At 53.6% G+C, this 24,447-nt stretch overlaps 2 protein-coding genes across 6 annotated transcripts in view; both read left to right on the top strand.

Moving 5' to 3' along the window:
* Window positions 1-12,971, top strand: part of KLHL26 (kelch like family member 26) — a 29,242-nt gene extending 16,271 nt beyond the window's left edge. Inside the window, exons 2-4 of one of the 5 annotated variants that reach the window (XM_054717256.1) lie at window positions 7,593-7,775; window positions 9,801-11,043; window positions 12,839-12,971. In XM_054717256.1, the coding sequence (XP_054573231.1) occupies window positions 7,593-7,775; window positions 9,801-11,043; window positions 12,839-12,901 (1,489 nt within the window). In that variant the 3' untranslated portion in view covers window positions 12,902-12,971. Of the gene's footprint in view, window positions 1-7,592; window positions 7,776-9,800; window positions 11,383-12,643 lie in introns of those variants that run through there. The other 4 variants (XM_054717255.1, XM_028132449.2, XM_054717254.1 and 1 more) reach the window with 4 other exon arrangements.
* A 9,972-nt stretch (window positions 12,972-22,943) lies between these two features.
* CRTC1 (CREB regulated transcription coactivator 1) overlaps window positions 22,944-24,447 on the top strand; it is a 67,373-nt gene continuing 65,869 nt past the window's right edge. The window contains exon 1 of the mRNA XM_054717253.1: window positions 22,944-23,071. Coding sequence (XP_054573228.1) covers window positions 22,946-23,071 — 126 coding nt within the window. The 5' untranslated portion in view covers window positions 22,944-22,945. The remainder of the gene's footprint in view (window positions 23,072-24,447) is intronic.

Genomic DNA, 24,447 nt, shown 5'->3' with positions numbered 1-24,447 from the left:
GGCAGAGCCAGTAGGCTACATTGTAGTGAGCAGGTATGGGGGCCATGCTGGGCCTTGGTCTCCCACTGAAGGGGATACTTGTTGCACCGTCTTCCTGTGCTGGTAGGGAATTCATGAGGTTGTCTATGAAGAACCACTTGCAGTAGGTGCTTAGTTATAAGCCTATCTTGTGAAGGTGAACCTGAAGAGGCGGTTGGAGCGGGAAGTCACAGAGTTTCCAGTATGGCTAGACAGGAGGTGGGGGAGGGAGATATGTGAAATAGAGCGGAGAAGTGGACCAGCAGGCTGCCAGAGCTTTATCAGGGCTCTAGAGTCCAATTCCCCCTCTCTGAGCCTCTGTCCCCCTCTTTCTCTGGGTCTCTGTCCCCTTCTTTCTCTGAGCCTCTGTCCCCCTCTTTCTCTGGGTCTCTGTCCCCCTTTCTCTCTGTGTCTCTATCCACCTCTCTCTGTGTCTCTATCCTCCTCTCTCTCTCTCTCTCTCTCTCTGGAACTCTGTTCCTCTCTCTCTGGTTCTCTTCCTTCTGTCTCTGGGTCTCTGTCCCCCTTTCTGGGTCTCTGCCCCCTGAAGTGCAGTATCTTCCCTGCTGATGCTCCTGGGACTTTGGGTGGAGTGGCTGAACTCCCTGGTACAGCGTCAGCCGGGGTACGAGCCAACCAGCTGCGCTGCGCTGCTGTGCTCCTTGGAGCCACATGGACAATAAAACCAAAATTGGCTTTGAAAGTGGAAGTGCTCTCCGTTTTGAGGGGAAGTGAGGGAATTTGCATGTCAGAACAGTATGTTAAAGGGGCAATACCGGCAGACTCTGTTCTGGCCTGAGCTTTGGGCTCCATGTGGGGGTGGGAAAGGATTTTACAAAACCCCAAAGAAATGTTTCCATGAAATTCCTGTTGTTGCTTTTTCCTTTTTTCTTTCTTTCTTTCTTTTTTTTTTTTTTTTGACATTCCAATGAAAAGAACTGTTCCGGGGCTTTGGAGATCTCCTGTAGGGTTGGGAAACTGACCACGGAGACCAGGGCCAGCAGTGGGCAAGGACAGGAGGAGAGTTTCCACCTCCACCATGGGGCCCTGTCACCCTGTGGCTCTGTACTTCCTGTGGCCTCTCCCCATTAGACCGTCCTGCCCTGGGCTGGGTCTCCTCATAGCAGAACCTGAGGCAGCCTGTAGTATATTCATGGGGTGACCCCATGAAGGACTGGGGAGAAGGAGCCCATGTAGAGGGTACCAGTAGGGAACTGGTGACAATGTGGACAATAGGCTCAGTGGCTGGGGTTCCCTGAGAGATTATGGGTATCCTGCCATGTGGTGGTCCTTCTGGGGGCATTTACTCCACCCAGTCCCATGGGCCATCGGCCCCTGTGCAGGGGAAGCCCCAAGGGAAGCAGAGGCCATGTTCCCATGTCTAGCGCAGGCCTGGGCCCGGCCAGAGGTTCCCAATGAGTGCTGGAGGAAGGGGAGGCACCAGCACAGGGTTAGGGGATCAGGACAAGCCCAAGCACAGGCCAAGTCTGTGGGGGCATGTGCAGCCCCTCAGCGTCCAGATCCGGGCAGAGAGTCATCCAGGACAGCAGTGAGCAGCCTCCAGAGACACTCTGACCAGCTGCTGACGCACTGGCTCCGATGACTCAGTGCTAGTGACCATGCTCGGGTGGCTGTCTAGAGACTCCGACTGGCCCAGGAAGGCGGCGGCAGCCTTCCTGGAGGAGGCCTATAGTCCCGCCACAGCGGCCACCCCCTGTCTGGCTGGCCTGAGTAATGGGTCCTTGCTTTAGTCATTGGTCCCAGGCCTCAGCTCTCCCTCCTCCTCCTGCCCACCTCTGCCCAGCCATGGCTGCCTCTTTGTCCAGTCTGGGACTTTGGCCTCTGCTGGCTTCCTGCCTCCCTCCCTGAGCTCCCCAGAGGCTGTGAGATGTGTGAGGGGTAGTGCAGGGGCTTCAGGGACAGTTGTCCCGTCGTTGAGATGGGAGGAAGGAAACAGCTTGTGGGGTGCTGGGAGCCTTGCCCAGCACGAGGAGGATGTGTACGCAGAAAGTGGTTGTTTCTCACTCTGGTTATAGCTCGGCCCACACCCTGTAGGCAGCAGCCCAGTGGGCTTGGTTGGGGTTCCAACCTGGGTATCCTAACTCCCATATATGAACATTTTAGCTGCCTCTATGCTCAGCTGAAGGGCAGACCCTATCAGAAGGCACCGTAATTCTTTGTACCTCCTTGAAGGACATTTAGCTCGTTTCCCATCTTTAGCCCCCAGGAATGGTATGTGGGGAATATTCTCACTCATCTCGTGCACATGTGAGTATACCTCAGCTAAATCCCAGAAGTAGATTTGCTAGTATGAGGATATGTGAGACACTGGGAACAGGCATGAGTGTCTGCTGTGAGGTAACCTGATGAATCTGCCCACCTGAGGGGTAAAGCCAGTCCCTTGGTGAGCAGGTCTTTCCAGCCAGCTGTGCTTTCTTTCCTATAAACCATCAGCCCCATCATTTGTACATTTTTTCTGTGAGGTTTCTAGTTTTGTATTGATTTCTTGGGGCTCTTTACATATGGAGGACCATATATGTTCAGGGACAGAGCAGCTCCACAATGAAGTTGCCCTTGATGTGGTATCTTCTCGTGAAAATGTGAATGTGCATTTCAGTCCTTGGGCTTAGGGGAAACACAAGAAGTTCTCCTGCCCTGCCCCAAAGTCTCCAAGAAAAAAAGAGACTATCTGAAACCAAATTAGCAAAACGTACAGAATCTGCGAGGCAAGGTGTCCACAGAGAGGCCAGCCTGGCTCAATGGGCATCTACCATGTGCCAGTGCTCTGTGGGTGGTTCCAGGCTTTAAGTTCCCAAGTGCATGACCATGTTCCGTGGCTCCCAGGTGGCTTGTAAGGGTAGTGGCAGGTTACAGTCCCCCACTGAGCCTTACCACCTCCCTAGCCCAAAGGGAAGCTGGGAGAAGTAGGTGGTCTGTGGTCCATCACTTCCCAGGAGGTGATGGGAGCCTCACCACAGCCCTGGGACATCTGTGCTCCCGCCTGCCCCATTTGACAGTCAAGAAACAAAGACCTGGGGACCAGGGAATGTGTCTGAGTCACACAGCTGGCTGATGACAGGGTAGGGATCAGAATTCTCCCTCTGCTTCTCACATCGGATGTCAGACCCTGGCGAGGTGAGGTCTGTGGTACAGCCTGGGCAGGTTTCCTGGAGGAGTGGGTCTCACTGATCTGCACCTCCCAGCCTTTGGGTCCTTGCCTGACCCCCAGAAACTCCACTCAGGGCTAGGCTCTGGGTTTGGGCTTTAGGGGGTCCTGGTGATGAATGCGACATACTGGTGCTTGGACCTGTTGAGTCCAAGTCTGCTCCTGGGAGGGGGGCTCCCAGGGGTCACACCAGCTGTCCTGACCTCTCAGGTCACTGTGCTGCACAGAGAAGGTGGTTCACCAGCCCAGGCTAGAGGAGCTGGAGGGACAGAGGGGCTGTGGAAGTGGGGACAGACAGCTCAGCATGCCTTCGCTGCAGGCAGGGCCCCAGGCAAGGCTGCCAGGAAGGCCCTCTGTGGCGTCAGGGACCAAGGCCCAGCACCCAGGATACAGCCAAGCTCTTACCCCTCTAGGGAGAGGCCCCATGGCCATCACTGTCTAAGCGCAAGGGTAGCAGGGCTGGGAAGGGAAGCCAGGGCACCCCCACTTTCTGGCCACTGTATCTTTCTTCCCTGCTCTTCTCCCTTCTCTCTGGGGCACCCACAGCTGCAGTGTGAAGCAGTTCTTTGGTCCCAGTTCCTAGGGCATGCGCCCATTGAGGACAAGGTCACTCCTTGTTCATGCTGTGTCCTTCCACCCATGGGAAAAGGTCTAAGGGCTGACAAAGCCAGTGTATGTGTGTGTGGCGGGGGGGAGTAGGATGGACCTGAATGTCTTAGGGGTCCTTGGAGGCTTGTGTGGGATATGGCCTTGGCTGAGGTAGTCCAGAGGCCTGTCAGAGGGTGTAAGCAAGAGGACACAGTGAGACCCCATTCCTGGAGATGTCTTGGCAGTGGCTGTACTATGGAGAGCAGCCCTGGCTGGGGATTGGGGAAGAATGGGGGCAAGGGGTGGTGCACTTTGAGGCTCTTTGACTCCTGAGAGTTCATGAACCAATGGCATTCTGTTCTAATTTTTAGGATTTGGGTCCATTGTGGGGTCTTGGGAAACTGACAGAGCAGAGACTGGCCAGTCAGGAAGGGTGGGCTGGATGCCGTGGCTCCAGCTGCTCTGTGTCAGGGGGAGGAAGGGCCGAGTGAGGTGGGCATCCCCCCTACATGGTGGGGAGAGGCAACTGGGCCAAGCTAGAGACTCAGGGTCCTCCTAAGCCCCTTTTCTTCCTTTCCTCCATGGCCTTCAGGAGGGCTGCACACCCAGCCTCCCAGGCACACCAGGCCCCACAGCATTGACAGCCCAGACAGCTAGGGCTGGGCTCCAGATCATGCACCTGGGCTTCCCATGGGTGGGAAACCTTTCTACCAAGTGCAAGCTGTGCCCCTCCTCTCATGTTCCGTGTGCCCCAGCCATGTCCCCACGCCTTCGGGACCCTTGTAACCCATCTGCCCATGGTTAGCCCTCCTCTCCTAAGGCTCTCTGGAAGGACGCTGAGGTGGGTGGCTTGTGTGAGGTTGGCAGCAACTGCATGGATCCAGCACAACTACATGCCCTGTGCTTGGCGTCAGTCCTTTTACCCCCTGGAGTGCTTTGGGAGCTGGTTGACAATGGGGCCCACGGGCCATCTTTCCTCTGCTGCTTTTTTGGGAAGACTGGTGCCCACATTTCAGGCCCTCACTTGTGGGCAGGTGTCAGTCCCAGGAATGGGAAAGCAAGTTTCAGAGAGCCTGAGGCTGGGAAGGTAGGCTGGACCTGGGCTGGGGAAGTCCTGGGCTATTGAAGCACTGAGGCCTGACCCTGGAGGTGACCTTGTCTGCTCCTGAGGTGTCTGGAGGATGAAGTGATGTATTGGTGCCTCCAAACCATCCATTCACTGATACATTCTACTAAAGTTTTCTGAGATGAAGCAGCAAAGGGGACATGCACGGGAGTGGGGGGGATTGCGGGGGAGGCAATGGAGGGCCTCCTCATACACTCTGAGGTGCTGGGTTTCATGCAAGGTTTTAGGTAGGACCTGAGAAGGTTCAGATGCCCTTTGATGGTTCTGTTTTGGGGTTGTTGTTTGTTTGTTTGTTTGAATATATTTGTATTGATTTCAGAGAGGAAGGGAGAGGGGAGAGAGAGACAGAAACATCAATGATGAGAGAGAATCACTGATCGGCTGCCTCCTGGAGGCCCCCTACTGGGGATTGAGCCTCCAATCCAGGCATGTATCCCCGACTGGAATTGAACCTGGGACCCTTCAGTCCGCAGGCCGACGCTCTATCCACCGAGCCAAACCAGCCAGGGCTGTTGTTTGTTTTTGAGGTGAAATTCACATAATATAAAAACCATCATTTTAAAATGAACAATTCAGTGGCATTTAGTATATTTACAATGTTGTGCAACCATCACCTCCATCTAGTTCCAGAATACTTTATCTCTTCAAAGGGAACCCTGTCCCCATTAGCAGTCATTCCGCATTTCCCCTTACCATCCCCGGACAACCCCTAATCTGGTTTCTGTCTCTATGAATTTGCCTGTTTTGGGCATTTCATAGAAGTGTGATCATACAACATGTGGCCTTTTGTGACTGGCTTCTTTCACTGAGCATCATATTTTTCATCTTGGTCAACATTGTAGCGTGAATCAGCTTCATTCCTTCTTAATATTCAATTGTGTGCACATACCACATTTTATTTATCTACTCATTCGTTGATGGGCATTTGGGTTATTTTCACCACTTTCCTTTTTAAAACTTAAAAAAAATTCTAAAATGGTCTTTGCCTTCTGAATCCTCATTTGGAGGTACAGGAATCTCTTGTCCCCATCCCCCCAGCAGATGCCGCCATAGGTAAATCCATCTTCTTACAGCAGATATTCTTGGTTTTGTGGCTTCCCCACAATTTGCTCTGTTTATCCTGCATTGGCCAGGAGGTGACAGGAAGATCCCGTGCGGCCTGCTGCTTCCCTGAACAGGTTCAGATTCTGCTCTATCCTCTCACAGCTCTGGGGCGATGGATAAGCTGCTCAGCCTGCTTCTGTCCCTAAAGATGGGACTGATGGACCTTTCCCCTTGACTGGGCAGTCAAAGAGTGTAGCCCACAGCCAAATTCTTCTGAAAACGGCCAGGGTGACATTGTGGTCATGTGGCTGCCCTACCCCATAGTGCTGGGCACAAGAGGTATGCTGGGCAGGTGTCAGAGCGGCTGGGCTTTGAAGGCTGGGCCCTTCTGGAGGTGGCACCCTCCCCCCCCGACCCCCCCGTGAGAGGCTGGCCTGAGGCACCCGTGTTCTCAGGGCCTAGCCCTCCTGAGAAGTTGCAGGTCAAGTTCCTCCTCCATGCTCACAATGGGCTCTGTGCCAGCACCCAGCATCTTAATCCCCCCCTCTGTAGAGGAGAGATAAGTGTACCCATGGGGGCAGCTTGCTGGGGCTTAGGGGACAGTGGTCACTCAGAGTGCAGCATTCAGGAGACACGTTTAGAATAAAAAATAATGGAATAGAGTTTTTAAAAGGAGAGGTTGGAAGCAACCCAACTGTCCATAGATAGTTGAAGGGATAAAGAAATTGTGCATTCATACATGCACACAGTGGAATAGTACTCGGCCATAAAAAGGAGTGAAGCACTGATACATGCTACAATGTAGATGAACCTTGAAACATGATACTGAGTGAGAGAAGCCAGACACAAAAGCCACAAAAGACTACGTGTTGTCTGATTCTATTTATATGAAATGTCCAGAACAGGCAAACTAATCCAGAAAGTGGATTAGTGGTTGACAGGGGATGGGAAAGGGGGATGAGTGAAGCGGGGGATAGGGAGTGACTGCTAATGGGGATGGGGTTTCTTTCTGGGATGATGGAAATGTTCTGGAACTAGATAGAGGTGGCAGTTGCACAGTATTGTGAATATACTAAATGCCACTGAATTGTACATGTCAAATGGTGAACTGTATGTTAATGTGAATCTGACTTCAATTAAAAAAAGAGAAAAGGCACGTGCCTGGCCAGTGTGGCTCAGTGGTTGAACGTTGACCTATGAACCAGGAGGTCATGGTTCTATTCCTGGTCAGGGCACATGCCTGGATTGTAGGCTCGATCCCCAGTAGGGGGCATGCAAGAAACAGCTGATCAATGATTCTCATCATTGATGTTTCTCTCTCCCTCTCTGAAATCAATAAAAATATATTTTTTTTTAAAAGAGGGAATGTGGTTTCCTCAGGTCCTGTCTGAAACCCTGTCCATATCATAGGCAGAAAATGGCAGTTTCTGGCCTGAGTGGTGGCAGGGCTTGGCCAGGTTTCTACTCCACTGCCAAGGCTCAGTGGTTAGGTGGCAGTCAGGACACAGGTCTTGTTTCTACTTCTCTGGGGCGGATTCTGGTGATTTAGCCCATGCCTGGGGCAGCTTCAGAGCCTGGGCGAGCTGCCCAGGATCCCCGGGCTGAGGCCCTGAGGCCTCTGAGCCTGACACCCACCCTGTTCTCCCATAGCATGGCTGATAAGAATGGAGCTCTCAAGTGCACCTTCTCTGCACCCTGCCATAGCACCAGCCTCCTGCAGGGCCTGGCCACACTTCGATCACAGGGCCAGCTCCTGGACGTTGTGCTCACAGTCAACAGAGAGACCTTCCATGCGCACAAGGTGGTCCTGGCTGCCTGCAGCGACTACTTCAGGTGAGCACAGGCCTGGGGGATGGGCTGGAGAGTGCAGATTCTTCTGAGAGGGGCAAGTTCAACTCTAGCTACGGAGAGATGGCATTGAGGGAAGGTGGCTGGTGTTGGCCCAACATTCAGTAAACCTTCCACTTTTCCCAGGTTTGCAACTTACGCAGACTTTTTAGGGACATTACACAGGCCAGTAGAACATACCTGGGGGACAGAGTGGCCTGTGGGCACCCAATTAGCAGTTTCTGTCCTGAGGGGTGGCAGGGCTTGGCCAGGTTTCTGCTGTGTCTTTGACACCTGTGTGAGCTGGCCTCAGAATCCAGCAGGGACTGGCACATGTCCCTGCCCTTGTGATGCCTGTACTCAGGCCGAAGGACAGGAGGGACTCCCAGGCGGTGGCCCCTAGTTTGCCAGGCTCTGTTGCAATCCCCATGTGACAGGCGAGACCTTGCTGAGTGTCTGGGTCAGTCTGCTGTGAAGACCCTTTCCTAAAAGTGTCGTCCTGGGGGTGATTCTCTGACGCTGCTTTGCCAGCGGTGACAGGCGCTGCTGCGACCGTGTCCGAGTCCCAGCCCAGGTGCGCACCACAGGCTGCACACTCCGAGGCGAGGTGTCCAGCCCAGTGTGCCCCCGGCTGCCCGCCCTGCGGGCTCAATGAGGCCCTTCTGGGGAGCTGGAGAAACCAAGCCATCTGGGGCGCCGCTTCTATTTTTATTCTGGATTTGGGGACGGGCGGGCCGCCCCAGCCAGAAATGCCCTTTAAAGGCTCTTTTGCGCTGGCACTGCAGCGGCAAGGCCTTAAAAGGCAAAGCTCCCTCCCGTCGCAATGACTGTTTCTGCCTTCGACAGGCCGATGGGACTCTCGGGGACAAGAAGGGGTAGGGCCCTGGGGCTGGCAGAGCGCTGCTCCTGGAAGCGATATGGCACTGCTTTGTGGAGTGCTGGGCGGTTGTTCGTTGATGGTCCCAAGGCAGCATCAAGCTCAGCCGTTCCTGCTCTGGGGCCTAAGCCTGGCCCATACTAGCGTAGTGACTGGGTGACAAGCATTCGTTAGGCAAATGGCCAACGGAAGTTCCCTTCCATCAGTCATCCGTTATGTTTATGATGTATGTTGATGGCAGTCACAATTATGATGAAAGACCAGCTCACCCTCTGAGAGGAGCCTCTTATGCAACATCTTTTAGAACCTCCCATGAACTTCTAGCAGGCACTGGGATTCTTACCCCTTTTCCTGGAAGGGCCCCTCCTGAAGGCTGTGGAGGGGAGGGTGCTGAGACCCAGGTCCTGTGCCCCAGAGCAGGACAGCCTAGCTGACGGACCTGGGGCCATTCACGGGGAGCATGGGGGGGTGTCTTACAATAGGCTGAGACTCCTGTGGGTCATTTTCAGGGGCTCCCCTGACTACCCGGACCTTTCTCTGGACATATCAGTGACCCCAGTGGGGGGCCCCAATAGGCACTCCAACCAGAGACCCTTATCCCCTTCCCATCCCTGTGTGACAGCAGTTGAGATTCAGGCAGGGGAAGGTGGAGCCACCTGTTCAGGTGAGTGTGCTGGGGAGGTTCTGGACTCTGTGAACCATGATGTGTATTCCCTTGGAGTCCCCACTATATTTCCTGAGCTCACTGAGGAACTGGTCTTCATGGCTGGGCACTGATATGGGGTTGGAAACTTTCCCTCAGAGCCAAAGCCAAGGTTTGGTCTCCTGCACAACCACATCGCCATGCCATGAGCGGGGGGGGCGGGGTGGGGAGTTGGCCCCCAGCCTCAGAACCAGCCTACCCCAGTGCTGCATACATCTGGGTGAGGTTGGGCAGGGCCCCACGAGAGAGGCAGAGCGTGCTGTTGGTAGGAAGATGCATGGCTTGGGGTGGATTGAAAAACCTTTTATTTTTTGCGTGTTTTTAATGCATACCTGGCCTGCTTTCCCCTGGTGGGCAAAGCCCTGCTTGCAGTGTCTCGGGGCCAGGCCATCCCAGTGGCCACAATGTCTATTGGTGCCCTGAACCCACGTGCTGTGTTTCTGACCCTCAGGGCCATGTTCACAGGCGGCATGAGGGAGGCAAGCCAGGACATCATTGAACTGAAGGGCTTGTCAGCGCGTGGCCTGCGGCACATCATTGACTTCGCCTACAGTGCCGAGGTGACGCTGGACCTGGACTGTGTGCAGGATGTGCTGGGCGCAGCTGTGTTCCTGCAGATGCTACCAGTGGTGGAGCTGTGTGAGGAGTTCCTCAAGGCTGCCATGAGCGTGGAGACCTGCCTGCACATTGGTCACATGGCCACCACCTTCAGCCTGGCCTCACTCAAAGAGTCGGTGGATGCCTTCACCTTCCGGCATTTCTTGCAGATCGCTGCGGAAGATGATTTCCTGCAGCTGCCACTGGAGCGCCTCGTCTTCTTCCTGCAGAGCAACCGCCTACAGAGCTGTGCCGAGATCGACCTGTTCCGAGCTGCTGTCCGCTGGCTGCAGCATGACCCTGCCCGGCGGCCACGCGCCAGCCATGTGCTCTGCCATATCCGTTTCCCACTCATGCACTCGTCTGACTTGGTGGATAGTGTGCAGACGCTGGACCTCATGGTGGAGGACGTGCTATGCCGCCAGTACCTGCTGGAGGCCTTCAACTACCAGGTGCTGCCTTTTCGGCAGCACGAGATGCAGTCCCCGCGCACGATTGTGCGCTCTGATGTGCCCTCGCTGGTGGCCTTTGGTGGCACGCCCTATACTGACAGTGACCATGCTGTCAGTAGCAAAGTATACCAGCTGCCTGAGCCAGGAGCCTGTCACTTCCGTGAGCTCACAGAGATGGAAGTGGGCTGCAGCCACACATGTGTGGCTGTGCTGGACAACTTCGTGTATGTGGCCGGGGGCCAGCACCTGCAGTATCGCAGTGGTGAGGGTGCAGTGGATGCCTGCTACCGCTACGACCCTCACCTGAACCGATGGCTGCGCTTGCAGGCCATGCAGGAGAGCCGCATCCAGTTCCAGCTGAACGTGCTGTGTGGCATGGTCTATGCCACGGGTGGCCGCAACCGGGCCGGCAGTCTGGCTTCAGTTGAGAGATACTGCCCACGGCGCAACGAGTGGGGCTATGCCTGCTCGTTGAAGCGCCGCACCTGGGGCCACGCAGGTGCCTCGGCCGGGGGTCGCCTTTACATCTCAGGTGGCTATGGCATCTCAGTGGAGGACAAGAAGGCGCTGCACTGCTATGACCCGGCAGTCGACCAGTGGGAGTTCAAGGCACCCATGAGCGAACCCCGTGTGTTGCATGCCATGGTGGGTGCTGGCGGCCGCATTTATGCCCTGGGTGGCCGCATGGACCACATGGACCGCTGCTTTGACGTGCTAGCTGTAGAGTACTATGTACCCGAAACAGACCAGTGGACCAGCGTGAGCCCCATGAGGGCCGGCCAGTCAGAGGCCGGCTGCTGCCTGCTGGACAGAAAAATTTATGTTGTTGGGGGCTATAACTGGCGCCTCAACAATGTGACAGGCATCGTGCAGGTATACAACACCGAGACAGATGAATGGGAACGTGACCTGCACTTTCCTGAGTCTTTTGCAGGCATTGCCTGTGCCCCGGTCCTGCTGCCCCGGGCTGGAAGCAGGAGGTAGCTCCCGGGATGCCCTCCCCGCCCCCACACACACACACATGACCTGGCTGCATGCTGTTCTTGCCAGGGGTTTGGCGAGCACGTGTCCTATAGAGAACCTTGGGCCCCCTTCCCGTGGGCTGGCTGTATAGTCCCATTTTGTTGATAAGACTCCTTCCTAGGGTCCTTCCTTCCCAAAGCAGATCTTGGCTCTCTGCCTGCCCAGGGAGCCTGCCAGTGAGGAGGCCGATGTGTTGTGGCAGAAAACTTGAGCCTGAGGCAGTTTCCTCGTCTGCACAGGCTCCTCACTCATGGGTTGGAATAGTGGGTCTCTTTGGGGTATTGTTATGTCCCACTTCTCCCATCCCTCAGTCCAGCAGTCTCAGATGTTCAAATGCAGGCTCATTCGTGTCAATCCAAATTCATAGTATGCCACTCTCCCCATCCCAAGTTTCTTGCCCAAGTTTCTTGCGCATGTGTATTTTGTTTGCTTGTTTTTGTTAATCCTCACCCAAGGATATTTTTTCCATTGATTTTTAGAGAGTGGAAGGGAGGGAGAGAGAGAGAGAGAGAGAGGGAGAAACATTGATGTGAGAGAGACACATCGATTGGTTGTCTCGCGCGTGTGCCCCAACCAGGGCTAGGGAACGAACCTGCAATCCAGGTATGTGCCCTTAACCGGGAACCGAACCCACAACCTTTTGGTGCATGGGCTGATGCTCTAACCACTGAGCATTCTGGCCAGGGCACACACATGTATTTTTAAACTAGAGGCCCAGTGCATGAAGGGGAGTGTCCCTCAGCTGTGCCTGTGCCCCGTGATCAGGGCCTATCGGGGCTTTCCTTCCCCTGGCTGCCAGCGGCTGGCCCCGCCCCCTCTGCTGCCACTGCTTGCCATCTGTGGCGCTGCCCCCCACTTCCCCCTCCCCTCTCCCCATCACCCATCGTCTCCCTCTGTGGGCGACAAGCATGGGGTGCGATCGACAAGCATGGGGTGCGATCGACAAGCATGGGGTGCGATCGATCTCGCTTGCCTGGCCTGGGCCTCCCTTTGTGGGACTCCATGATTGATGGTTCTGCAGAGGGAGGCCCCGCCCACCCACCGCAGTGCTGCGGGCCAAGTGGCCTGGGCCTCCCTCTGCCCCCTCCCCCCGACCAATCGCATTGCACCCGCCTTGGCTGGCCTGGCACCAGTGCTTGTCAAAGTGCGGTCGTCCAGGAAGTCGCCCGGACTGTCGTTCTGCTGTTTGGTTGATTTGCATATTACGCTTTTATTATTATAGATAACTGCACCCCACTTCTCTGGAGCTGGAGGGGCTTAGAAGCACCCAACTTGGATTGATGACCAGAGGACAGTTCTGTCTCCCCAATAGCCTAAGCTGCTGAATGGGAGAGGGCCGCACAGGAGGGTTCAGTGTGTGTTCCTGTTCCTGTCCTTGGTCTGACCACCTCAGGGTGTTTTGCTCATTCGCTTTCAGGAGGAGAAACCACAGCTTCCAGAGCTGGTCCTCATGGATGTCGGGCCTTCCACCGGGCACTGAGCCACATGGGGGCCCTGAGGAGAACTGGGCTGATATGTCCCTGTCCCACAGATGAAGGAGGATCCTGCTTCAGGATCCCAGTGCACCTGCACTCCGCAGGTCTGTTCAGGATTTTCATTTCATCCGCTCTCCAGCCCCGCACTCCCTGTGTCCTGTGTTCAGGGTGAATGAAGTGCCACCTGGCCAAGGCCACCAGCTGGAGTCAGTGGGCAGGAGCCTCTCTTCAAGGGCTTCATGGCATCTCCAGCCACATTTGTTTTGGTCTCTAAATCTTTTTATTGTTGTTCCATTTTGCTTTTTTTTTAAGAGGCCAGCACCGCTGCCTTATAAATGGGATTTATACCCTTGGGGCAACTTAAAGTGTCTCTTCTGCTGCTAACAGACGATTGATGTCATGTTTCTGTGACCCACTCGCTGTGTAAAGAATTAACCTCATACCTTAGCAGACGTCGTCTCCTAATATTTTCCTTGTATTTAATAAAAATGTTATGGTGAAAAGATGGAGCAGGCCCAGTGCCGAGTTTGTGGAGCCTGATAGGTCACAGATTCCTCCTGTCCTCTGTGCATTTGGGGCCCCCTCTCCCACCTCACCCTTTCCCATCCTTGCAGAAGAGCTGGCAAAGGTCCAGTCTTTAGCTCAGGGATGTGAGTGAGGGCAGCAGGAAGTGGGGCCGGTTCTTCTACGGGATGCTGGGAAGACAGAGGGCAAACTTCCTGGCCTCCGGCAACGCTCCAGGCTGTTCTATGTGCCTGGTGGTCTGGCCCCCTGCCACCAACCAGCCTTCAGTCCTCACAGGTTCTGTCTCCATCTGCTCAGTTCTGGGGTGCAAGATCGGGTGGCTGTGGAGCCCCTCTCCCCAGAGGCTGCAATGCAGAAGAGAAAGGGCAGGCCTAAAGAAGGCATGAAGTCATTACGCTTCCATAGGGGCCCAAGAGCTCCACAAGTTGCCTCAGTCCTTGCTTTTGTGGCAGCCTCACTGTGAATGGGGCTGCACTTTGGTAGAGACGGCCTTCTTGTTCATGTACAGCCTTCTGAGAGGGGAGGCTTCCAGGTCACCCTCAAAACATACCACAGGCCTGGTGCTCCCTCCCGCAGGCACGGGGCCCCCAGGGGGAGGCTGAGTTGGGAGGCAGTGCTGAAATAGGAACTTGGTTGGGAACCAGGAAGGAGCCCATGCTTTCAGGGGCATTGAAAGGAAAGCAGTAGTCCTTGGGGACTTACCAGAACATTTTGGCCTCTTCTCACCTCCCTAACCTGAGCTCCCCCAAGAGAACCCTTTTCTGCTAGAGGCACGGCCCCTTCAGGGGGCAGTGAGAAGCCTTTGCCAGCCACAAGTTCCCCCAGATCAGCTCACACCTCAGAACATCTTGTCCCCAATGAGCTGGCAGGGGTGCCGGTGCAGGGTGGAGGGGGTGCTGCCGTATCTAACCAGTCGATTGTGCGTAACCGTCTGGGCTGGTTCGTGGAATGTTCTCGGGGGCCCTCTACCCCTCCTTCTCCATTCACCCCCCCCCCCCGGAAGAAAGGAAAATTATTTTTCGTATTGTAAACTTTAAACACGAAAAAGCTGTTTTTAATTTAGCAGAAACTGGCTTGAAACTTTGTGAATGTTTGTGTCCTTTGGAGAAAGGCAGAACATGTGTACCCATACACAGAGGCTTGCACACACACACACACACACACACACACACACACACACACATGCTTACTCAGGCATACCTGCACACACGTGCTTGCTCATACACAGTTGAACAAATAGCTTGTGCACATGCCCTTGGGCCAGCCTGGCCCTTTCTTTCTGTGTGGCTCCCTGAAGGAGTCTGCAGCCTATCACCTTATCACTTCTCTTCACCTTTCGCCCAGGGCAGCATCCACTGTGCATGAGGACCGAGCTTGGGGAAAGCCCGTCTCCTTCCAGATGGCCTGCTTCCCCACCTCGGGCTCCTGGAGCCTCCCTCTGCACCTGGGCTGGGGTTGTGGGAAAACGCTGTCTCCAGGGACAGTGGGATGCAGGCCCGTGAGAGGGAGGCCAAGTGTGACTTCTGGGGCCTTTCAGCCAGCAAGGGCCAAAGGGGCCTCGGGGGAGCCGTGTGAGGTGGGAATCTGCCCCAGACCTGGCCAGTTTGGAAATCTGCCCCTGGCTTTGTGTCCTGGAATGTAGCTACAGCTCCTCTGTTCTCACGGCCCCAGAGATTTCCCTTCTCATGGTGGAGTCTCCGCGCACGGGTTTTATTAGGGGCACCTGGCCGTGTGTCCCAGGAGGCACAGCCAGGAATGTTTGTTACACAAATGAGAATTTCTGGGTGGGGAGGTGGGAGCAGAGCCTCATCCACTCTAGTGTCTGTGGGCGCTATCCGTGGACCCCAAGGGCAGATGGTCCATGAGACCATGCTCCCCACACAATAAGACCTCAGCTTAACTCTGGGCACATGCCCAGATTGCGGGTTCTATCCCTGGTCAGAGTGCAGGCGGGAGGCAACTGATCAGTGTTTCTCACATCGATGTTTTTCTCTAAAATCAATAAAAACATTTTTTTTTTTTTTTTTAAGGAAAGACCCCAGCTTAATTCTTGTGACTGACCTACTGTTGCTATTCCGGCAGCCATTTCTCCCTCCTCACCCATAGAGCCTTGATTTGGCACCAGCAGCAGTGTGCCCAGAGTTGGGTGGGGGTTAATTTAGGATTTGGCTCAGCTTTTTTTTTTTTTTTGGTAATGCCTTTTGCGGGGATTTTTTTCAGCCTGGGCAAATTTCCCAGCTCTGGCCAAGCTTTAAGGGAAGGTCTGAGCTGGGGGTTTCTGGTCATGGAAAAGGCCTTATTGCCCCCTTCAATCCCTTAATGCTTCCTATGAGGACAGTATGCAGGAGTTTCTGCAGCCCTCTTGTGGCCATGAGGAGCAAGTTAAGAGAAGCACAGAGAGGCTGCCTCCCAGAGCCCTGAAATCATGAGGCCACCAGTTCTACCCTGGAACCTCTGATCTCCAGACTCCTTTTTCTGAGAGTCACAATGTCTGTACTGCTCAAGAGTCGTAGTATCTTAAGATACTAGTGGTCAGCTATTCTGTTATTTGCAACCCAAACACTTAACAAAATTATAATGTAAAGGTAACAGATGCTGGGATTTCCCAGTCTTATGTAAGTCAGGGATTTTATTTGCAAACAACAGTAACTGGCCAATTTCAATAGCAAAGATGTGCTTTGGAGGGCTGTTGGGTTGCTCACAGAAGTGGCAGGAAGACTGGAAAATTAGGCTCAGAAAACAGTAAGAATCAAGGTGGCAAGGCAGCTGGGGTGATCAGCTGAAATCAGGTCAGGGGACTGACTGGTGAGGACGCTTCTGCCACCACCACAGAATCCAGATGTCTCAACTGGTAGTCATCTGCCCTTGGCACTCGGCCATAGCTGTCCCTGGAAACTGGATACTCCTGCCTTGATGCTGTTTCTTTGCATCACTTTTTCCTGAGTGGAAACATCCTATTGGCCTAGTCCGTGTCCTGTGCCAACCTAGCTGTCTGGATCCCCAGGAAAGTGAGTATGTGAGTGTGCTAGTCAGCTGCTGACAACATGTAGCAAACAATCCAAGTTTCAGTGGCATGCAAAAATAAATGGCTGGGCCCTAGCCGTGTCGCTCAATGGTTAGAGCGTTGGCCTGTGCACCAGAGAGTTCTGGGTTCGAGTTCCAGTCAAGGGCATGTACCTGGGTTTCGGGTTTGATCCCCAGATCTGGTCAGATCACGTGTGGGAGGCAACCAATTCATGTGTCTCACTTCAATGTTTCTCTTCTCTCTCTCTCTCTCCCCTCCCCTCCCCTCCCCTCCCTTCCTCTTCTCCCTCTCATCTCCTTCCCTCCCTCCCTCCCTTCCTCCATCCTTTCTTCCCTTCAACTTTCTAAAAATCAATGGAAAAAATATCCTTGGGTGAGGGCTAACAAAATAAATAAAGAAAAAAGTAAATGGGTGTTTTTCGTGTATCTGTGACTCAACTGGGATGCCTGTTCTGTGCTGCCCTCAATTGAGCAGCTCTGCTTCCAGGTGCAAGGCTGTGGAGGAGCAGGTGGGGGAGGGGGAGGGGTGCATAGCCCAACCTGTCTTCATCCTCAGACCAGCAGCCAGCTCACGTAAAGTTCTCCCAAAATGGTGCCAGAGGACAAGTGGAGTCACGTGAGGCCTCCTAAGGTCCAGATTCAGAACTTGTATGCTGATGCTTCTGCCCGTATGCCGTTAGCCAAAGTAAATGACATGGCCAAGCCCCAAATCAGGACTGGGAAATATCCTCCTTCTTACAAAGGAAGGATGCACAACGGTGTGGCACGGGGCGGGACACAGGAACAGATGGGGAACTGAGGCCCACAGTTTGATCCATCAAACTGTTGACTTTGAGGCTTCTGTTGTCAGTGGGGGGCTGACTTCCCATGGTGGGGGCTCCCTAGGCTTGAATGGGGATTCAGATGCTGGGCCTCCAGAAAGAAAAACCCACTGGGCCACCAAAAGAAAAGCCAGTGCCCCCTGGAGGTCAGGAATTACCTTTTGTCATGTAGGTTGGGACTATAGGTGTCCCGGGTTTTGGGATAGTGGGAGGGGTGCTGTGTGAGGGAGTTCAGCTGCAGCTCAGCCAAGTATCTGCATTGTGTTGTCACTGCATGTCCCTCTGCATGGTGGTTGCAGGGGAGGGACTGGACTGCTTGCCCTGCCCCACCTGCCATCCCTAGAGCCATCCCCCTAGGTTCCTGCCCCTGTCAGCTCCAGCCTCTTGCTACTCTCCTTGGCAATCCTGCCCTGTCTCACCCTCTACCCCACACTCAGCCCAGGGGAGGGGGGACAGGGACCTTCGTCCTCATCTAACCTCTTCAATTGTATGGAGTGAGCACTGTGTCTGGCATTTATGGCTTCTATTGCCTGGTTCTTCCTTTCACATCACAATTAAACCTGGCTCTGGCTTTACCTTTCAAAACTCTGTCTGATGAAGGTCTGGTTTGGAAGTCAAAGATAGGCTCTGGATGGCTTTCCTCTTTGCCTCCCCACCCCCATGGCCCAAATTCACCTCCATGCAATGTGGGTACCCCAGATTGACTAAGGTTCCCTATAAGGCAGTGCAGAAAAGCAAGGCATGAAAACTCACATCTCCAGACAGGGGTTGCTTCCCCTAAGAGTTATTGCGTGTTGGTGAGGAAGCAGGCACTAAGCTAAGTGCTTTATTTTCATTATCTATTTAATCTCCCAAGAACCTGCTATGAGGATTGCCACTGTTCACTTTTAACATGGGTGGACAGCAAGACACTGAGACGTGAAGTCACTTTCCTGTTGTTACACAGCTGGAGAGTCAGCAAGGGCTGGGCCATGCAGAAGTGCTCAGCGTAGGTTTTCATTTAGCTTGCGTTTAGAGACTTCATGTTGAGGGGTATTATGGCCTGGATGCAGGGAAAGGGGCATTCTAGACAGGAAGACAGCCTGAGCAAAGGCCCTGAGGCAGGATGCAGCAAGGCTAAAGTGGAGGACATTAGAAAGGGAAGGGTGGGAGATGATGCTGGGGAAACTGGCAAGGAACCAGTGGAGCCAGGCAGATCTACGGAGCAGATGAGAGAAAATTAAATCCTGGAAGCAGCAGGAAGTGGCTTATGAGGACCCACCTCTTAGCTTACACTTGGCCGTGCTCTGTAACTAAAGTGAAACTATTTAACAATTGGACACTCCCAGCCCCTTCGGTCAGAACTGGCCGGAGAAGGACCTAGGACTGGGTGAGCCTAGAGTGAGGAACACAGCTCTCCTTAGGGGTCAGGATAGTCTTTCTGGAGGAGGGATGAATAGGAGTTTCCCAGCAGAAAAGGATTCATTTAACAAACGCTTCCTAATTACCCCACTGTGCCTCGTCTTACGTTAGCTCTGGGGACCCAGGAAAACAGAATGAACAGACAAGTATAATATGAGACCTCAAGTTCTCAGAGCCTTCAAGGGACAGAGAACAAGTCTTAAAAGTAGGGAACTGGGTGTGTCTGTGTCCTTTCTGCATCACACACGGAACTCTAGCCCGGTGGTGTTTGGCTTTTGATCTCAGCTCAGTCTACAGGCTAGCAGACAGGAGGCTGGACACAGCTGCCTTTCGAGAGTGGGATGTTTCCTGGTCATGGGAAACACACAGGGCACACTTCAGATAGGGCCCTCAGGGAGGGTCTCTCAGAGGAGAGGCCTGAAAGATGAGAAGGTGCCAGCTATGAAAGGATCTGGGGGGCAGCGGGGAGCAGTCTGGGAAAAAGCAGTAGTATGTATAAAGGTGGCGAGTGGGAATGGCTGGGTGGGGGGGGGATCAATTGGGGAAAAAGGAGACATGTGTAAAACTTTAGACAAAAAAAAAAAAGAAAAGGCAGTGAGGGGCCAGGGAGGGGGGCATGAACCTCGTGGGTCACTGGGAGGAGGGTGGATATTTTCCCCAAGTGTGACGGGGACCATGAGATCCACCCCAGTTTACAAAGGCCACAGGGTGCTGGGAAAAGCCCTACCTTGGCCACACTGGGTGGCAGCAGCTTTCTTTGATGAACTAAGAAAGTGAAAACATCAGGTCTGGGTTCTTCCTGGGTCACCGGATGCCTCCACCTCACCCTCCTCAGTACTAAGGGTCAGTGGAGCCGGAGGAAGGCTTGGGTCAAGTTCTGGCCATTGTGCAATGAGTAGGCTCGAGGCTTCCTCTGACTCATCACCAGGGTTTAAGATGGATTTTGTTACTGCTGGGGTGAGGGGTGAATGGGGATGAGCCCTGGTACCTCACTTCTGCCCTGGGGCCATTGCCCAGTTTTGTGACCTCATAACCCCTCCCTTCTCCCCCCGCCCCCAAATCTTTTTCTGTGCCCGGAAACCAGCTTAGTGCAGACATATGGAAGTGATCAGGGTAAACAGCATCTTTTGAGCACTTATGAGCCAGGCACTTGACTCATGTTAATCTCATTTAAACCGTACAAAACCCAGTACAGAGAAGGAAGCTGAGTTCTGCTGTCAGGCCTGAGTTCCAGTTCTGGCTCTGGCTCTTAACTGGCTATGGGGAAGTTGCCATCAATGTGCTCTGTCTCTGTTTCCTCTCCAGTCTCGCAAGATAGTGGCAGGACTGAGAAGCACTTTTGTAGAAGGCCCAGCCCTGCACTTGACTCCCAGAAGCTGCAGTCTCAGTTAGTGCCAGGGACAGAAAATGGACTTCAAATCAACTTCAGCAAAATAGAGAATTAGCTGACACACTGAAAAGGCAGGACTGTCTATTTTTTTAATCCTCACCCGAGGATATTTTTCCATTGCTTTTAGATAGAATGGGAGGAGGAGGGAATGAGGGGGGAGGGAGGGAAGAGAGAGAGAGAGAGAGAGAGAGAGAGAGAGAGAGAGAGAGAGAGAGAGAGAGAGAGAGAGAGAGAGAGAGAGAGAGAGAGAGAGAGATGAAAGTGACACATCGATTGGTTACCTTCTGCACATGCCCTGGCCTGGGCTGGGGAATGAATCTGCAACCCAGGTACTGCTGACTGGGAATCAAATCCTAGACCCTTCATTGCACGGGCCAATGCTCTAACCACTGGACCACACAGACATATCTTAAGGCATGGTTGGATCCAGGAGCTCAGACAGTGTCTCTCTCTCTACCTTTGTCTCTGTTTTCCTCTGTGTGGGTTCACTCTCTTGGCCTATTTCTCTTCAAGTAGTGACCTCTGGCACTGGAGGCTTGTGTTATCCTTCAAATCAGCCACCCAAGCAAAGAAGGCTCTACTGATTGTCCGAGGCTTCCAACTTGAGAAGAGGTGTTTGTGGGGAGAGGGAGTTGGTGAGACCAGCTTCATTCACATCTCATGGACTGAAAGTCAGAATGAGTGTTCCCTGCAGGGCAGTTAGTTGTTGATACCCAAAAGCGGGCAGATACTGGTTAGGCAAAAATGCTGAAGTTCATGATGTTTCTCAAAACCATATGAACAAGGAGGATAAAATGGAGCAGTGTCAGTGCCCAGGACACTCCAAATTAAAATCTATGTGTGTATATATATTTAATATGGACATTTAATTAAACAGTTGGAAATTGGAACTAAAAGCATATTCAGAAAAAGTCATCGTCCCCTTGTAATTCTCCACTGGGGTTTCCCCTAAGCCATCCCTGGCTCTAGTAAAAAAGTGTATTTTTTGTGCAATTACAACTGCCCACATCCCCCTGGCTGCCCCTCCTGGCTTCACCCTGCCCATGCCTGAGAATCCCTAGGGTGTCCTGAATATAAACCTTTGATATGGTGGTTGGGGTCCCTCTGCTTAGGGAGAGACAGCTGGGTATCAAACGGAACCCCTCTTGCTTCACTGGGTCATCCCTCTATCATCTGGGAGACTCTAGTATCCCATTCACTGCTGGTCTGAGTGGGATTTCTGGACCTTTCCTTTAGTGCCTCATGGCAAAACCAGTATTCTTGAGCAAGACTGAACTGGAGAAATTCACAGAGAGGAGGCTGAAGCTCTGTAGTTCTGGTTCTTTGGGATTAAGGACCCAGAGAATAGGAACTGGTACAATATGAGGTAACCGGGAAAGAAAGGTATTAAGGATGATGCCCAGGCTTGGGCTGAGGCTGCTCACAAGGGCCAGGCCTCAGCTCAAATACCCCCTCCCCCCAGCCTTCCCTGATGGTGGTGGTGGTAGGAATCTCCCTCCCTAACATCACCCCCTGCCAGCCCATCACTGAGTACTTTTTTTTATATATATAAAGAGAAGTATTCTTTTAAAAATATATATATTTATTGATTTCAGACAGAAAGGGAGAGGGAGAGAGAGAAACATCCACAATGAGAGAGAACCATGGATTGGCTGCCTCCTGCACGCCTCCCACTGGGGATGGATCCCGCAACCTGGGCATGTGCCCTTGACCAGGAATAGAACCTGGGAGCCTTCAGTCTGCAGGCCGATGCTCTATCCACTGAGCCAAGCCGGCTGGGGCCCATCACTGAATACTTACTTTTATTGATTTCAGAGAGGAAGGATGAGGGAGAGATAGAAACATCAATGATGAGAGAGAATTATTGATTGGCTTCCTCCTGCACTGCTCTACTGGGGATCAAGCCTGCAACTGGGGCATGTGCCCTGACCAGGTATCTGGACCGTGACCTCCGGGTTCATAGGTCAATGTTCAACCACTGAGCCACATCAGCCAGGCAAAATGTTTTTTACTTTTAAAGGAAATAACTTACTTTCTTTAATGTAAATGATTTATTTTTTCAATTACAGATGACATAGAATATTATATTAATTTCAGGTGTACAACATAGAGATTAGACATTTATATATCCTATGAAGTGTTCACCCCAATAAGTCTAGTACCCATCTGATACCATACAGATGTTACAATATTATTGACTATATTCCCTATGTTGTACTTTACATCCCCCTATTTTTATAACGGGCAATTTGTACTTAATTACTTTCACCTTTTTCACGGAGCCCTCTCAACCCTTCTCCCATCACTGAATTATTTTCTCCGTCACATTTATCTCCATTTGAAAAAATTCTTGGGTCATTTGTTGGTGACCCCTCCCCGACTTTGCACCTCATGAGGGCGTCCGCCGGGCACATACTGGCTCTCAATAAGTATTCGTTGAGTGATTGAATGCAGGAACGAGCAACGTCCTGAACAACTCTCGAAGCTGAACTGACCCGAGCCCAGGCTCAGCCTCAGGGTGCTCCCTGTCCTTGGAGGGTGCTGGCCCCGTCCTTGAAAGGGTCTGGGTCTGACTGTATCGCTCTTGGAGGATCCAACGGCCGCTGTCCAGCGGGCCAGGAGGAAGCCCACTGCGCCTGCGCCGAAATTTCCATTCGCTCCCCCCGTGGGTCGCGACAGCGCTGGCGAGGCGAGCGCATGCGCCTGCACCCCCGCCGCGCGGGAGGTGCTTGCGTTGCTCTCCCGGCCGCCGCCGCGCCTGCGTGTCGCCCGCCGCCCGCGGGCCTGGCCGGCGCGTGCGCGGTGGCACCGGCGAGTGGGGGGGCTAAGGAGGTGGAGGAGGAGGAGGAGGAGGCGGAGGAGGAGGAGGAGGAGGTGGCGGCGAGAAGATGGCGACTTCGAACAATCCGCGGAAATTCAGTGAGAAGATCGCGCTGCACAACCAGAAGCAGGCAGAGGAGACGGCGGCCTTCGAGGAGGTCATGAAGGACCTGAGCCTGACGCGGGCCGCGCGGGTGAGGGGGCTGCCGCGCCGACCCCCTCAGGGCCGAGAGGGTGGAGGAGAAGGCGCGTGTCCAGCGCGTGCACAGGGCGGGGGCGCGCGGCGGGGGCGGGGCGCGCGGCGGGGCGGGGCTTGGCCTGGCCCGAGGGGACAGGTGTCCTCGCTCCTTGGGCGTCGTGGGCGGGATTGGTGCCCCACATCATCGGTATCTGTTGGGGGACAGGTGATCCCACATCATTGCTACCTGGAGGGGCAGGGGTCTCCATGTCATTACTACTTGGAGGGAACAGGTGCCACCACATCATTGTTACCTAACGGGGACAGTGTCTCAACATCATTGCTACCTGAGGGGGACAGGTACCCTCACATCATTGTTATCTGGAGGGGCAGGGATCTCTATATCATTACTACCTGGAGGGAACAGGTGCCACTACATCATTGTAACCTAATGGTGACAGGTGTTTTTACATCATTGCTGTCTGAGGGGGCTAGGTGCTCCCACGTTACTCTACCTAGGGGTGACAGGATGACACTGAGGTATATGAACTGGGCGTTGCTTGAAAGCATCACTGGTACATGGGGACGGTCCATATGTGCTCCCAAATTGTTACCTGAGGGGACAAGTGATCCCACATTGTTACTACTTGAAGGGACAGGTGTCTCTACCTCATTGGTGCCTTGCCTTATTTCCTGGGAGCCTGTGGAAGGACACGTGGCCCTGCTTGCAGACCTGAGGTGGAAGAGACCTTTTGGACTCCATAGGTCAAGGTTAGATGCCCTCCCCTGTGGGGACTTGAAGGGGGTCAGGAAGGCAGATGTGTTCAGTTCTAGAGTTTGGAGTGGAGACAGCTGCCCCTTGCCTGTGCAGCCTATATGGTGGGGACCAGGTGATGTTCCTCCCACAGAGACAAAGGACAGCTACACACAGATGCCCCCTGGCCTTTAGGAACAGGGTGGAGGGTCAGGTTTCCTCAGGTAGCTGGGTGGGTTCGGTGTGTAGAGGCAGGCCTGGTTATCTGCTAACCTCACCTGGGAAACCACTGTGGGCCCGGAGCATGGGCTTGGTTGGGGCTGAGGTTGGTGGCCTGGCTTTTCTCCTGGACCTCAGCTCTCTGGCTGCATAATCGCAGCAAAGGACTAAGCTCCTCGGGCCTCATGTTCTTTGTGAAGTGTGTCTAGCAAGCCCTTCCTCGTGGGTCAGAGGGCAAGATGCTATTTACAGGTGTTGGTAATGTCTGCTGTATTCCTCAGAGCAGTGGGATCCCCACCCTGCACCTTGGGGCTTCAGAGAGGATTTGACACCCACATTGCTGGTTTCTGGATTTGGCCACTGATCTGACCATTTCAGGCAGACCTACCTCTGTGACTTCAGCTTCAATCTGATTCCTC

Source organism: Eptesicus fuscus, chromosome 6 (assembly GCF_027574615.1).
Source record: "Eptesicus fuscus isolate TK198812 chromosome 6, DD_ASM_mEF_20220401, whole genome shotgun sequence".
NCBI classification, from domain to species: domain Eukaryota; kingdom Metazoa; phylum Chordata; class Mammalia; order Chiroptera; family Vespertilionidae; genus Eptesicus; species Eptesicus fuscus.
Note: the sequence above shows the minus strand (reverse complement) of the source record. Positions and strands in the feature narration are given on the sequence as shown.